Raw genomic sequence first — 16,678 nt, 5'->3', positions numbered from 1 at the left:
AATTTATCCATTTCTTCTAGATTTTCTAGTTTGTTTGCGCAGAGGTGTTTATAGTATTCTCTGATGATAGTTTGTATTTCTGTGGGGTCGGTGGTGATATCCCCTTTATCGTTTTTTATTGCATCTATTTGATCCTTCTCTCTTTTCTTCTTTATTAGTCTTGCTAGCGGTCTATCAATTTTGTTGATCTTTTCAAAAAACAAGCTCCTGGATTCATTGATTTTTTGAAGGGTTTTTTATGTCTCTATCTCCTTTAGTTCTGCTCTGATCTTAGTTATTTCTTGCCTTCTGCTAGCTTTTGAATGTGTTTGCCCTTGCTTCTCTAGTTCTTTTAATTGTGATGTTAGGGTGTCAATTTTAGATGTTTCTTGCTTTCTCTTGTGGGCATTTAGTGCTATAAATTTCCCTCTACACACTGCTTTAAATGTGTCCCAGAGATTCTGGTATGTTGTGTCTTAGTTCTCATTGGTTTCAAAGAACATCTTTATTTCTGCCTTCATTTCCTTATGTACCCAGTAGTCATTCAGGAGCAGGTTGTTCAGTTTCCATGTAGTTGAGTGGTTTTGAGTGAGTTTCTTAATCCTGAGTTCTAATTTGATTTCACTGTGGTCTGAAAGACAGTTTGTTATGATTTCTGTTCTTTTACATTTGCTGAGGAGTGCTTTACTTCCAACTATGTGGTCAGTTTTGGAATAAGTGTGATGTGGTGCTGAGAAGAATGTATATTCTGTTGATTTGGGGTGGAGAGTTCTGTAGATGTCTATTACGTCCACTTGATGCAGAGCTGAGTTCAATTCCTGGATATCCTTTTTAACTTTGAGATTTGACACATTTTTAAGTTTAGTCTTCATTATTAACCTCAAGGATATTGATAATATGAAAATGTAGCAAAATAATGACAGAGTTATCAGTTTTGAGTATTCACTATCTTTGTGTTTATACCATATATTATTAATTGCACATTTATAAAATTTATTTTTAATAATGGGTGTTTTGCATAACTGCCTTGAAATTTAGCAGCAATTTGCCCTCATGAGCCAATATGAACCAGCTACAGCCACCATTGTTTGACTGTGTACATTAATGATGCATTACAAAGATGCAAGTCTTTAATTGCCTCTTCTACTTGCCTCATGGTCTTTATATCTTCTCATCATAATCTTTATATCTTGTCATCATAATCTTAACAGCTATCATGCCAATTTATTTTAAAAACCTGTTTAAATCCTGAAAAGAACTTGGGAAGTGGAGCAACCCCTCTCTATACTTCAACTGCACCTACCTAACACTGCTCTATTCGGGTCCGCCAATGACTTGCTTGCTATCAGCAACAGGGGCCCCTTTTCTGTTTGTTATTTCTCAGCAGCACTCTCCTTCCTCCAGAGGTTTCTTTTGACTTTCATTCTACACACATTCCTGGATTACCTACCACCTTAATGAATACAGCTTCCCCATCTCTTTTGCTGATCCCTGCTCCTTTACTTGTTCTCTGACTTTTATAATCTTTCAAGTCTTGTTCTTGCATCCTCTGTCTTTTCAGCCTATACCATCTCCATGAGTAATCTCAACTAGCCCCATGACTTTAATACTGTCTACCTGCTGATGAATCCCAAATTTATATCTCCAACCTTGATGTCCATCCAAAGTTCTGGAAATGTAGCTACTCTGCATCTAACTATGGACATTTAATAGGACTTAAACTTCACATTCTCAAACAGAACTCTTAATTCCCCCAGATCTGATATTCAGTATAATCATTATGTACTCACTGAGTCCCTAGTTTGTGCTACTTACTGATCTAGGAACTTGGAACAATACATCAGTGAAACGAAACAAGATTTCTTTCCTCATGGAGCTTACGTTCTACTGGAATCACACTATCTACCTAGTTGTTCAAGTCAAAGAACTAGAGTCATCCTTTATTTTTCTCTTTTCTTCACCCATCACATCCCATACATTCGAAATTTCTATTAGCGCTGCCTCCAAAATGTACTCTGATTCCCCACTTCCATTTTCAATGTAGCCGCCGTCACTAGTCACTAAGCAATGCTAGCTCTTTTGTGCATTACTGTAACAACTTTATAGCTCATCTTGCTTCCACTGTTGCAGCCCTATCGTCACTCCAATTTACACAATAGTAAGAGTGTTGTTTTTAAATACAAATTTTATTATTTATTCTCTTGCTTAAAATGCTCCAATGGCTTCCCATTTTGACTCAGTTCAAGTCCTTACATGATTGGGCTCCTGACTGCTTCATCAACTTCACCTCTAACCACATTGCCACTCACTGATGTACCTGCTGCACTGGTCTTACTGTCTCTGATATATTACCAACCTGTGGTCAACTCAGTGCCTTTGCACTGGCTATTCCTTTTGCTTAAAATACTCTCCCCTTGGATCTTTATGTCTTTGATTTTTTTTTTCATTATTCATATTTGAGCTCAAATGTCACTTCTTCAGAAAGATCACTTGAATAGTGAACAAACCAGTTCTGTATCACACAACTCTGCTTTATGTTTTCACAGTACTTTCCACAATCTGAAGTTACGATATTTATCTTTGTTTTCGTTAGCTTTTTGCCTGCTTCTCCCCATCCAGAACGTGTGTTTCATGAGATCAACATTTAGTCTGTATTGATCCATGCTATAATCCCAATACTTCTGACATATTAAAGGAGTTGTTAAATATTTGTTAAATCTATTGAAAGAACAACCTCATACGGCCTTTGTTAACTTTCTTAGCAGACTTCCCCTTCACAGGAAGTCAAATTTATCTCTAAATGTGTAACTTTCATCCATCCCAGTTTTGCCATTTGAGGTGTCACAGAAGAGTTTGATTTTTTCTCCACAACAGTCCTTCTGTTTGAAATTTCTTTCAAACAGAAAATTCTATTTGAAAGAATTTGGAAACAGCTCTTATTTCTTCTGTGATTGTTCTCTTCTCCATAACAAGTGCCTTCAGGATTTTCTCTATTTTTTGTTAAACAACTTGATTCTTTTCTGTTTAACATATATTAAGTGTATGTTATTAACATATATTCACTGTGAAAGATGGAAAACATTGCAAGATATAACAGAGAAAAACCTATTTTTATCTTAATATCCAGAGCTAACCAATTAAAGCATTTTGATGTATTTCTGTCCAGTCTTTCTTCTATATAAATTAATAAATTAGAATTATGTCCTATATAGTGAATCTTATTTTTCATTTACCCATAGAACCGATTTTTAAATATCAATAAATATCTTAATTTTTTTCTTGTGGTAAAATTATATAACATAAAATTTGTCATTTTTATTTTTTATGTATATAATTTAGGGACATGAATTACATTCACAATGTTTGCAATCATCACCACTATATATTTTCAAAAGTTTTTAATCACCTCAAACAGATACTCTATCCATTAAGCAATAACTCCCCATCTTTTCTCCCTCTGACCCATGGTTAACTCTAATCTATTTTTTGTCTCTATGAATTTGCCTATTCAATATATTTCATATAAATGAAGTCAAGCAGTTTGTACCATTGTATCTAGTTTCTTTAATTTAGCATAATCCATTTTGTAACATGCATCAGAACTTAATTCATTTTTATAGCTGAATAATATTCCATTATATGTACATACCACATTTTATCTGTCCATTTATTTGTTGATGGACTTGGGTGCTCCCACTTGTTGGCTATTGTGAATAATACTGCAATGAACATTTGCATGAAATATCTTTTTGAGTCCCTGTTTTCAATTCTTTTGGGTATAAAATGGAATCTGGGTCATATGTTAATCATATATTTAGCTTTTCAAGGAACCACCAAACTATTTTCCTAATGACTGCATCATTTTACATTCTCACTAGCAACATATAAGGGGTCTAATTGCTTCACAGCCTCATCAGCTCTTGTTATTTAATGGTCAAAGATTATTTTAACCATCCTAATAGGTTTGGAGTGATATCTTATTATGATTTTGACTTGCATTTCTCTAATAACTAATAATATTGAACATATAGGCATGTGCTCATCAGTCATTTACATGTCTTCTTTGGAGAAATGTTTATTCACGTCCTTTGACCGTTTTCTAATTGAATTTTTGTCTTCTGGGTTTTGAGTTCTAGCAGTTCTTCATATATTGTGGATATTAAACCCTCATGAGACATAAAATCACAAATATTTTCTCCTATATGTTGTCTTTTCACTTTTTAAATAATGTCCAAGTTTTTAATTTTAATGAAGTCCTATTTATTTATTTGTTTGTCTGTTTGTTCATGCATTTGGTGTTATATCTAAGAATCTATTGCCAAATCCAAGGTTTAAATATGTATCCCTAAGTTTCTTCTAAGTATATTACATTGTTAACTCTTACATTTAGGTCATTGATCCATTTTTTGTGTTAATTTTTACATGTGGTATGAAGTAGGGGTCCAACTTCCTTACTTTGTATGTGGAAATCTGGTTGTCCCAGCTTGTCGAAGAGACTATTCTTTCCTTCAGTAAATGGTGTCAATATGCATTTTGAAATCAATTGGCCATAGATATATGGGCTTATTGCTGGACCCTCAGTTCTATTCCCTTGGTCTACATGTATTTCCTCATGTTAGCACCAAACTGGTTTGGTTACTGTTTTGTTAGTGAGTTTGAATTTGGGAAGTGTGAGTCCTTCAATGCTATTCTTCTTTTCAAGATTTTTATAAACGATTTAGGGATCCTTATAATTTCATATAAATTTGAGGACTGGCTTATCCATTTCTCTAAAAATAACTTTAAATTTTGATAGAGATTGTATCAAATATGTAGATCACTTTGGATAATACAGACATCTTAATAATATTAAGCCTTCCAATCCATTAACATGAGATTTTAATGGGCTTTTCCATTTATTTACATCATCTTTGACTTCTTTCAGCAAAGTTTTGTAGTTTTCAGTATAAAAGTCTTTCTCTTTCTTGGTTAAATTTATCTCTAGGTGTTTCATTTTTTGGAAATAGAATTGTTTTCTGAAGTTTATCTTTGAATTGTTCACTGCTGGTGTATAGAAACACAATGATTGTTTTTGTGTTGATCTTGTGCCCTGAAACATTGCTGTATTGAATTATCGATTTTATCAGCTTCCTTGTGAGTTTCTTAAGGTTTTCAGTATGTAGGCTCTTGTCATCAGTGCATAGAGATAGTTTTACTCCTTTCTTCCAATTGGATGACTTTATTTCCTTTTTCTTTTTAAAAGTTACAACTTATTTTTAATTGACACATATTTGTACATATTTATGAGGTACTGTGTGATATTTCAATACATGTGTATGTTGTGTAGTAATAAAATCATGATGACTAGCATATTTATCACTTTACACATTCATCATTTTTTGTAGTGAGAACATTCAGAATTCTCTTTTTTAACAATTTTGAAATATAAAGTATGCTATTGTTAATGATAATCATCCTACCGTGCAATAGAACAATAGAACTTACTCCTTCTATTGAACTATAACTGTACATACTGACAACCTTCTCTCCATCTCCTTCTCCTCTCTATCTCTGTTCTTTCCAGCCTTAAGAAACCACTATTCTACTCTCTGCTTCTATGAAATCAACTTTTTTTGATTCTACAAGTAAGTGAGGTCATGTGGAATTTGTCCTTCTGTGTCTGGCTTCTTTCACTTAGCACAATGTCCTCAAGTTTCATTCATGTTGTTGCAATCGACAACATTTCCTTCTTTTTTAAGGCTGAATAGTATTCCATTGTCTATATCACATTTTCTTTATTCATTCACCTGTTGATATACCCTTAGGGCAATTCCGTGTTTTGGCTATTATGAATAGGGCTGCAATAAACACAGGAGTGGAGATATTTCTTTGACATACTGATGTTATTTTCTTTGGATATATACCCAGTAGTGGGATTGCTAGATCATATGGTAGTTCTATTTTTAATTTTTAAGGGAACTTCCATGCTATTTTCTTTAATGGCTGTACTAATTTACATTTGACCAACAGTCAAATGTAAACCAAAAAAGGAGAACCAAAGGGTTCTCTTTTCTTTACATTCCCACTAATATTTATTATTTTTTGTCTTTTTGGTAATAGCTGTTCTAACTGGAATGAGATTATATCTCACTGTGGTTTTGATTTGCATTTCCCTGATATTAATGATGCTGAACGTTTTTCATATATCTATTGGTATATGGCATACCTATTTCTTTTTTTTTTTTTTTTTTTGGAGAAATGTCTAGTCAGGTCTTTTGTCCATTTTTTAATTGAATTATTTTATTATTATTTTTGCTATTGAGTTTTTTCGAGTTCCTGATATAATCTGGATATTAACCCCTTGTCAGGGGTTATTATATTATATTGTATAGTTTAGAAGTATTTTATTCCATTATGTAGGTTGTCTCTTCAATCTGTTAACTGTTTCCTTTGTTGTACAGAATCTTTTTAGTTTTATGTAATTCCCATTTGTCTATTTTTGCTTTTGTTGCCTATGCTTTTAGGGTTTTAGGGAAAAAATTCTTGCCCAAATCAAAACCATGAAGCATTTGTTGTATGTTTTCTTTTGGTAGTTTTATAGTTTCAAGTTTTACATTTAAGTTTTTAATCCACTTTGAGTTAATTTTCATATTTGGTGAGAGATTGGGGTCTAGTTCATTCTTCTGCATGTCGATAACCAATTTTCTCAGCACCATTCATTGAGGAGACAATGCTTTCCCTAATGTGTGTTCTTTGCACCTTTGTCCAAAATCAATTGACTGTAGATTTTTTATTTATTTCTGGAATCTCTATTCTGTCCCATTGGTTTATGTGTCTATTTTATACCAATACCAAGCTGTTTTAGTTACCATAGTTTTGTACTATATTTTAAAATCAAGGACATGTGAGGCCTCTGGCATTATTCTTTTTGCTGAAGAGTGCTTTGGTTATTCAAGGTCTTTTGTGGTCCCTATACATTTTGGGATTTTTTTTCCAATTTCTGTGAAAAATTTCTTTGCTGTTTTGATAGAGATTGGATTGAATCTGTAGATTGCTTTAATTAATTAATCAACAATATTAATTCTTCTAATCAATTAACATGGGATGTCTTTCATGTATTTGTGTTAGCTGCCGGTTTTTTTCACCAGTGTTTTATAGTTTCTAGTATAGAGATTTTGGTTAAATTTGGTTAAATTTATTTCTAGACATCTTACTTTTTGTGGTGTAGCTATTGAAAGTGGCATTGTCTTCTTTATTTCTTTTTCAGATAATTCACTATTAGCCTATATAAAAGCTACTGATTTTTCTATGTTGATTTTGGGTTCTAAAAATTCACTGAATTTATTTATTAGTTCTATTAGTTCTCTGGTGGAGTCTTTAGGGTTTTCTATGTATAAGAGCATGCCACCACCAAACAGGGACAATTTGACTTTCTCCTTCCCAATTTGGATGTCTCCCTTTTTTCTCTTGCCTAGGACCTGGTTGCTCTGACCAGGACTTCCAGTACTATGTTGAATAGAAGTGGCAAAAGTAGGCATCCTTTTCTTGTTCCAGATTTTAAAGGAAAAGCTTTTAACTTTTCCCCATTTAGTATGATGTTAGTTGAGGATTTGTCATACATGGCCTTTATTGCGTTGAGGTGCATTTCTTCTATGCTTAATTTATTCAGAGTTTTTAGCAGAAGGGAATTTTGAATATTGTTAAATGCTTTTTCTGAATCTATTGAAATGATTATATGGTTTTTATGCTTCATCCTATTGATGCGATGTATCATGTTTATTGATTTGAATATGTTGAGCCATCCTCGCGTCTTGGGGTGAATCCCACTTGATCATGGTGAATTACCTTTTTAATGTGGTGTTAAATTCAGTTTGCTAGTATTTTGCTGAGGATTTTTTTTTTTACATCTAAGTTTATTAGAAATATTGGCCCTTTTTATTGTGTCCTTGTAGTGGGGGACTCATAGAATGAGTTTGGAAGCATATGCTCCTTTACAATGTTTAAGGATAGTTTGAATAGAATCAATGTTAGTTCTTCTTTAAATGTTTGGTAGAATTCAGTGGAGAAGCCGTTTGGTACTGTACGTTTTTTGACTGGAAAAGTTTTATTACTAAATCAGTCTTGTTACTAATTATTGGTCTGTTCATGTTTTCTGTTTCTTCATGATTCATTCTTGGTAGGTTTTATGTGTTCAGGAATTTATCCATTTATTCCAGATTTTCTGATTTGTTGGCATACAGTTGTTCATAATACTCTCTTATGATTCTTTGTATTTCTGTGTAATTAGTTGTGATGTATCCTTTACCTCTGATTTTATTTATTTGAGTCTTCTCTCTTTTTTTCTTAGTTACTCTGGCTATGGTTTGTTGATTTTGTTTATCTCCTCAGAAAACCAACTCCGTTTTGTTTATCTTTTCTGCTGCTTTTAAGTCTATTTTATTTGTTTCTGCTTTATCTTTATTATTTCTTTCTTTCTACTAATAATTGGGTTTAGTTTGTTGTTGTTCTGCTTCCTTGTGGTTCAACATTAGCTTGTTGTTTGCTATTTCTTCTTTATTCATATAGGCATTTATTGCTGTAAACTTTCCTTTGAGTACTGGTTTTGCTGTATCCCAAAGGTTTTGCTGTGTTTGTTTCAATTTTCATGTTTCTCTAAATTTTTTTAAATTTCTCTAATTTCTTCATTGACTCATTGGTTGTTCAGTCGCACCTTGTTTAATTACCATACATTTGTATAGTTTCTGAAGGTCCTCCTGTCATTGATTTATAGTTTCGTATTATTGTGGTTGCAAACAATACTTGATATGATAATGATTTTTTAAAAATGTTTTAGTACTTGTATTGTGACCTACCATATGATTTAAACTGGAGAATGTTCCATGTGCATTAGAAAATAATGTGTATTCTACTGTTATTGAACAGAAAGTTTTGTATATATCTGTTAGGTCTATTTTGTCTAATGTACAGTTCAGTTCCCATATTTTCTTGTTAATTTTCTGTCTAGTTGATCTGTCTCTTGTTGAAAGTGGGTTATTGAAGTCCCCTACTATTATTGTCTTGCTGTTTCTCCTTTTGTGTTCATTAATATTTGTTTTATATATTTAGGTGCTTCAATGTTGGGTACATTGTCTCTTGTGACAGTTTTTGACTTGAAGTTTACTTTATCTGACATAAGTATAGCCAATCTTGCTCTCTTTTGATTACCATTTGCATAGAATATCTTCTTCTATCTCTTTATTTTCAACTTTTTTGTGTCCTTGAGAATAAAGTGAGTCTTTCATAGGTATTGTATAGTTGAGTCTTGTTTTTTTAAATCTATTCAGCTATGCTATGTCTTTTGATTGGAGAATTTAATAATCTATTTACATTCAAAGTAATTATTGATAATTAAGGACTTACTATTGCCACTTTGTTATTTTATGGTTGTTTTGTAGATGTTTTGTTCCTCTCTTTTTTTTTAATCTCTTTGATTTGGTGGTTTTCTTTAGTGCTGAGTTTTGATTACTTTCTCTTTATTGTTTGTGTGTTTGCTTTAGCTTTTTGCTTTGTGGTTACCATGAAGCTATATAAAATGTGTTGTAATTATAATGGACTGTTTTACACTGAAAACAGCTAACCTCAGTCAAATACAAATCTCCAGACTTTTATCCTTCCCCCAATTTATATTTTAGTGTCACAATTTACATCTTTTTATTTTATGTACTTCTTAACAATGTATTGTAGTTACTATTATATTTGACTGTTTTGACTTTTAGACTTCATACTAAAGATATATAAGATTTATAGATCACCATAAAAACATTGGGATATTCTGGATTTCACTATATATTTACTTTCATTAGTGAATTTTATACTTTCATATGTTTTTATATTAATAGTGTCCTTCCATTTCTACTTGAAAAACTCTCAAGCATTTCTTGTAAGGAAAATCTAGTGATAATGAATTCTCTCAACTTTTGCTTCTCTAAGACTTTATTTCTTCTTCACTTCTGAAGGACAGCTTTACTTGTATAGTATTTTCAGCTGCCAGTTTTTATTTTCTTTCAGCACCTCGAATATATCATCTCACTCTGTCCTGTCCTGCAGGGATTTTGCTGAGAAATCGGTTGATAGTCTAATGGGGATTTCCTTATTTGTGATTTGGCACTTTTCTCTTGCTGCTTTTAAAATTCTTTTTCTTTTATTTTTGAGAATTTATTATAATGTGCCATGGTGAGAATCTCTTTGGGTTGAATTCTTTTGGGGATGTTTGAAATTCATATATCTGGATTTTCATCAAAAAAAAAATATATATATATAGTTGTATGTTGTTTTGGTTGTCTTTGTGGGAGAGATGAGTATTAAGGGCTTTTAGCTGGCCATCTTGCTGACATCCAGTTGACCTTAATTTCTTTTTTGTCTAATGTCTCTGGGTAGAACTCCCAGCATACTGTTGAATAGCCATACTGACAAGGGTATTTTTACCTTGTTCTGATCTTAAGGCAAAGGTTCTCAGTCTTTTACTCTTGAATATGATGTTATCAGTGGGTTTTTAAATTACATAAAATATAATTGTGGAGATGACATGAAACATTCTAAATTTATAACAACCTAGTTTGAATTAACACCTTCACTTTTATAGCATGAAAACAACTGCTCCTTTGCAGCTTTATCTCCCCTTTTATATTGTCGATGTTACAAATTACATCTCTTTCCATTGTGTACTAAATAACATGGATATGTAAAGTGAAATTGCAACCAAAAATACACAAATATTAGCATTTATATTTGTTGTATAGTTACCTTTACTGGGCATCATTATTTCTACATAAGTATTTGAGTAGCTATCTAGTATTCTTTCATTTCAGTCTGAGTCCTTTAGCATTTCTTTTAGGGTAGGGTTACTGATAACAAACTCTTTCAGCTTTTATTTATCTGGGAATGTCTTAATTTCTCCCTCATTTTTGAAGGACAGTTTTGCCAGGTATACAATTCTTAGTCAATGGTTTTTTTTTTCTTTCAGCATCTTAAATGTTATTGCTTGACTTCTGACTTCCATGGTTTCTGATGAGAAATTGGCGCTAATCTTACTGAAGATCCCTCATAGGTGATGTGTCACTTCTCCTTCATTGCTTTCAAGATTCTTTATTATTTTTTTAATAGTTCAAATATGATGTCTTGGTGTAAATCTCATTGGATTTAACCTGTTGTAATTACTCATACTTCTTGGATATGCAGATTTATACCTTTCATCAAATTTGGAAAGTTTTCTGCCATTATTCTTCAAATATTCTTTTTGTATCTTTCTCTTCTCTCCTTCTGATACTCCCACAATGTGCATGTTGGTGTGCTTGTTTGTGTTATACATTCCCCTTAGGCTCTGTTCATTTTCTTTATTATTTTTTTTCTGTTCCTCAGGTTGGATATTTTCAACTGTCCTACCTTCAAGTTCACTAATTCTTTCTTCTGCCTGCTCAAGTTTGCTGTTGAACCCACTTAATAAATTTTTCACTTAACTTACAGTACTTTTCAGCTTCAGAATTTCTTTTGACTACTTTTTATAATTTTTATCTTTTTACTACATTCTCATTTTGATCATACATTGTTTTCCTAATTTCCTTTAGTTCTTTGCCCATGGTTTCCTTTAGTTATTTCAGCATATTGAAGATAGTTGTTTTAAAGTCTTTACCTAATAAGTCTAATATCTATGCTTCCTCAGTGACAAATTTTGTCCATTTATTTTGTTCTGTTGAATATTATAATGCTGTAACTCTGAAAATTAGATTCTTCTCCTACTTTAGGGTTTGAATTTTTTGTTTCACTGTTTGTTGAAGGCTGTAATAGTCCATTTGTTTAGTGACTTTCCAAAGCTTTTTTGGAAAGACTGTACTAGTTTTCATGTGAGATCACAGATGTCTCTGTTTCTTCAGCTTTTGTTCAGTTAATGTTTTGATAGAGATTTACTTGACCTGTAGGAGGGAAAAAATGAACAAACAAACAAACAAACCAACCCTTCTCCAGTCCTTACAGATTATTTCTGTGCTGAAGTACTTATTCAACACTTAGCCAGGCTTACACTGAGTCTGGAGATCATCCAAAGCTGAAAGTTTTGGGTCTTCTCTGGTCTTTACTGAACATATACCTTGCCCTGGGATGCACATAGCTCTTGCCCTGGGCATTTACATAGCATTCTATATTTCCCAGCATACACAGATGATTTAGACTATCCTAATTCCTCCAAGAAAATTTCCTTAGCTTTTCTTCCAGGCTGTAGATGATTATTTTATGTATCAACTGTAATTTTTTGCCCTAGGCAACTGCATTTGTTAGCCTTATAATGTTTTCAAGCAATGTGCACTGCTTTTCTGTCCAGAGTGGGTTCTTTGTCAGGTGGAACAGAGATAAGTGCCTGCATCAGTCCTTCAGGTAGTTTCCAGACAGGTTGGAACAGACAAACATAATAATTTGTAAATGAGGCCTGCTATGTTTCTTTTGTAACCAGGGACCAGAGTTCCCCACTGGGAATACAGGCTATCTTCAAGATTGCCACTGAGCTGAGCAGGGGGTGGATCAAGTGCAAGTAGAAATGCCACAAAACTTTCCTGTGATACTAAAGATGTCTTTTTCTTCATTCAGTATTCACTTGGTTGCAGTAAATTTTTCTGTTGTTCAGATTTTCAGATTTCTGACAGTTTCTGCTTGTATTTTGAGATTTCTGTGGAGATGTGGGAACTTGGAGCTGCCTACTTCACCATTTTGCTGGATATCACCTATTATTTGTCATTAAATGTTTTAAAGCATTGCTTTGTAGTGACCACATGTTGTTCCATTGTATAGATGTACCATAACTTATTAAAAACGATGCCCTAGTGAACATTTTTTCATATCTCTGATTAACTTTTTTAGCTTAGGATAAATTTCCAAAAGTAGAATAACTATGTCAAAAGTTATGAACATTTTTCAGTCTCTTCATATTTATTGCCAAATTTCCCTGCAGAAGGTTTGCATCAATTTATTTTCCAATAAGCAGCTTCACATTTCATCCCTGCCTTCTCTGTAACTTAATAGTTTTTTCCCTATTTATTAAGCCAAAAATGACATCTTGTGGTTCTCTCTGCTCTTTTAAGAATTCTTTACATGACTTGAATTTGAATCCATTAATTCTTTTATTCCCTCAGTTTGTGATGTACTCCAATTTGTCGATTTCCTCAAATGTATGGGCCAATGGATTTACGTCATTCTTCTGATCAAGAATACGTTTTCCTGCTCTCATAAATATAAAATTTGAATGTATTTTATAGTGAATCTGAATGGTGCCTACCCCAAGCTGGTGCCTTTCAGACCTGCAGGACGGCTGATCTCTCCACCTCTGCTACTCTCTGTGATTTTCAACATTCTTCTCAGCCTGGCCATGCATATTGCGGGATTCATCCTGGTTCAGAGGCAGCCTTGGTATTCCGTGGAGATACACAGGTATGAGTACAGTCTCAACTTCTGCTTCTCACATTCTAATTTCTATCAAACATCCTCTGGCCAATATGATGGGAGGCAAATGGGTCTTCATTCTGCCAAAGGTTTTGGCTTTCTAAAGTCCCTTGGGCAAATTTTCAGTGATTATTTCTTCTCTGTAGCACAATTTAATGCTAATGAATGTATCATTCATTCATTAGCATTTATCTTTGCCTGTGTTATATGATAATGATCTATGACCATCTTTTATATCTAGGGTGACCATGGATTATAGCTTACCCGAGCAGTCCCAGTTTAAGTAGCCCAGTTTAAATTAAGTGATGTCCCAGCGAAATTATTAACATCTTTTATTTTCACCTTCAAAACTATCCTTGTTAGATAAGTTATATATTCACCTCACTTACAAATTATCAGGGATTTGTTGTTGCTGTTTTTATAGAGACAGAGTCTCTCTCTGTTGCCGAGGGTGGAGTGCAGTGGTGTGTTCTAGGCTCACCGCAACCTCTGTCTCTGGGTTCAAGCAATTCTCCTGCCTCAGCCTCTACAGTAGCTGAGATTATAGGCACATGCCGCTATGGGCAGCTAATTTTTTGTATCTTTAGTAGAGATGGGTTTTCACCATGTTTGCCAGGCTGGTCTCAAACTTCTGGCCTCAAGTGAGCCACTCACCTTGGCCTCTTAGGGATTACAGGTGTGAGCCACCACACTCGGCCAAATTATCAGAGATATTAAGCCACTTGGGGGAGGAATCATGACTTACCAATCTCTTTCCCATATAGCCTTAATGAATGTGCATAATTTATTGAATATATAATTGGCTGAATCTCTCTCTCTCTCAGTGTATCCAAAATATGGGTCTATCTGTGCTTGTTTTTTTTTTTTTTTTTTTCCTATTTTTCAGTGTGTGTGTGTGTGTGTGTGTGTGCGCGTGCATGTATTTTCCAAAGCAGAGGCAATTATAGAAGCATTGAGTGCCTGCTCTGGACACTGGTATGGAGTCTTCTGGGTACAAATGCTCCATAAAGGCTTGTCACCTCACTTCATTAGCTTCTTTGGTTTCCCTTTTAGTGCCTGTACAGTGCAAAATGAAAGCATCTCAGACTTAACCATGTCTCCAGCTGCTCCAGAAAAAATGGAAAGTAATAGTGCCTTCACAAGTTTTGAGAACACTACGATCTGGTTCTTGGGAACAATCAACTGTATCATTGTGGCTCTTGTGTTCTCTAAAGGAAAACCATTTAGACAGCCAACCTATACAAACTGTGAGTAGAACTGTACTGGATCAGAGGTGAGAAGTCAATCGAGAGAGCAGACATGTCCAGGTCACTTAGGGAACAGCTGTAGAGTTGAGTCTTATCTAGCATCTCTTGACTTCCACTCTAGGGCTCTGCAAAACACATTGTACAGCCTCGTTTCCATGGTTCTTTGCTCTTTCCTTCAAAGCTGCATTAAATACTAGGGCTTCTTTCTCCCTTTCCTTCACCAGAAGTTTGCCTATGGGTGTCTTTTCTTGGGATCGCTCCAAATTGAAAAGACCAATTTATTTCTCTACTTGTCAGTACTTGTCAGAATTCACCCTGGAAACAATGGAGAGAAGCGTAACAGAACTCAAGTGGATCCTGTCTCTTGCCTTGAAGGCAGTAGTCAGGGTGGCATTGTGTGGTGGCAGGCTGCTAGTGGGTCCAGCCTGGAGGAATCTGACTAGAGAGGGTTATGGAGGCTCTTGATCAGAGTACCTCCCTCCTACCTCCTTACCTTCTGGAGTGGGAAGGTATGTTTGGATGAGAAATGAGTGACCTATTTAATATTTGAGACATTTATTTGTATATCATCACTACTCTTCTTATTGAAAAAATTCAAAGCCCAAATTGAGTACCTTTATGAATATTTTCATACAAATTTATTTGTTCAGAGAAAATTATTTAGCTTTTCTTCTTCCTGGGATGAGGAAGCAGCTAAATACTGACCTCTGTATGATAGCAATTTAAAATTGGGTTTATTGACAGGTTCCTCTTTACCAGAAAATGATTTGAGGCAGATGACTTGCATTAAAGTGACTCAGATACTTGGATATCTTCAAGGCATTTACTGAACATGTATTTTGTCAATGTTACCCTATATATATATCTACTACTTTTATTAACTGAAACTTAAAATGTGCATGTGAAAATTTTCACTTGCTTCAAGGACATGCATAGAAATTGTAGAGGTGAGACCCATTGCTTAGAAATGAATACTTTCCACCTAGTATTTGGATGTAGAAATCAAGTAAATTAAATCAGTGTTAATCTAGATTACATCTGTCAATATATGTGACATTTTCCACTCTGATTTCTTAAAATAATAGCTTGTGTTCTTATTTCCTCAGATGTATTTGTCCTTGTGCTGATAATACAGCTTGGTGTATGTCTATTCATTCTATTTGCTGATATACCGGAATTATATAGACGTTTGGATGTAAGTCTAATCTTTGGGATATGGTGATGCTTTACAGTTCTGTAACAGCTTAACTTTAAAAAGCAGATAACAATTTCAATTGGCATGATTTTTGACACACATTATTCTTTTGGGATGGCAGAGCTAAAAAAAAATGCTAAATTTATCTATATTTTTTATTTAAACTGGTCAAGAAATAAAATTCTACCTAGTTTTGATTTCATGAGGCTAAAGATAGTCTTTAAGTCTTGAATACTTTAATTTATTTTCTTCTTATTATTTAAGAGACAGGATCTCACTTTTTTGCCCAGTCTGGAGTGCCATGGTGCAATCGTAGCTCACTACAGCCTCAAACTTCTGAGCTCAAGCAATTCTCCTACTTCAGCCTCCTGAGTAGCTAGGACTGCAGTAGTGTGCCATGATGCCCAGCTAATTCTGAAGAAAAAAATTTGTAGAGATGAGGGCTTGCTGTGTTGCTCAGGCTGGTCTCAAACTCCTGGCCTCAAACTAGCCTCTTGCCTTGGCCTCCCAACGCACTAGGCTTAAGGCTTGAGCCACTGAATCTGACCAACTATTTTCATTTTAAAAGAACTCCTATAAGAGGAGAAAATGTATTTCTATATTTTCTCTTTCAAATATGAGGGAATTTTTTCCTAAATGCTTCCGTTTTTTGAAGTTGTTTAAAACTGTTTTACCTACAGCTTTTTGGGGGGTTATTATTTAGGTATTTATATATTTTTTTACAACTTTAAAAATGTTTTCTGTGTGCTCATACTTAATGTCTGTAAGACTTACTTTCCAAGAGCCATACTTTTCCTCATAAACTCTCTTGTAT

General features: G+C 34.0%; 1 protein-coding gene across 1 annotated transcript in view; it reads left to right on the top strand.

Annotated features, from left to right (window-relative positions):
- Positions 1 to 16,678, top strand: part of ATP13A4 (ATPase 13A4) — a 156,842-nt gene that overhangs the window by 127,852 nt on the left and 12,312 nt on the right. The window contains exons 26-28 of the mRNA XM_025376149.1: positions 13,239 to 13,410; positions 14,476 to 14,669; positions 15,776 to 15,864. Coding sequence (XP_025231934.1) covers positions 13,239 to 13,410; positions 14,476 to 14,669; positions 15,776 to 15,864 — 455 coding nt within the window. The remainder of the gene's footprint in view (positions 1 to 13,238; positions 13,411 to 14,475; positions 14,670 to 15,775; positions 15,865 to 16,678) is intronic.

The sequence above is a fragment of the Theropithecus gelada genome, chromosome 2 (assembly GCF_003255815.1).
Source record: "Theropithecus gelada isolate Dixy chromosome 2, Tgel_1.0, whole genome shotgun sequence".
Lineage (NCBI taxonomy): Eukaryota > Metazoa > Chordata > Mammalia > Primates > Cercopithecidae > Theropithecus > Theropithecus gelada.
The sequence above is the reverse complement of the archived record's forward strand: the minus strand, read 5'-3'. Positions and strand labels throughout refer to the sequence as shown.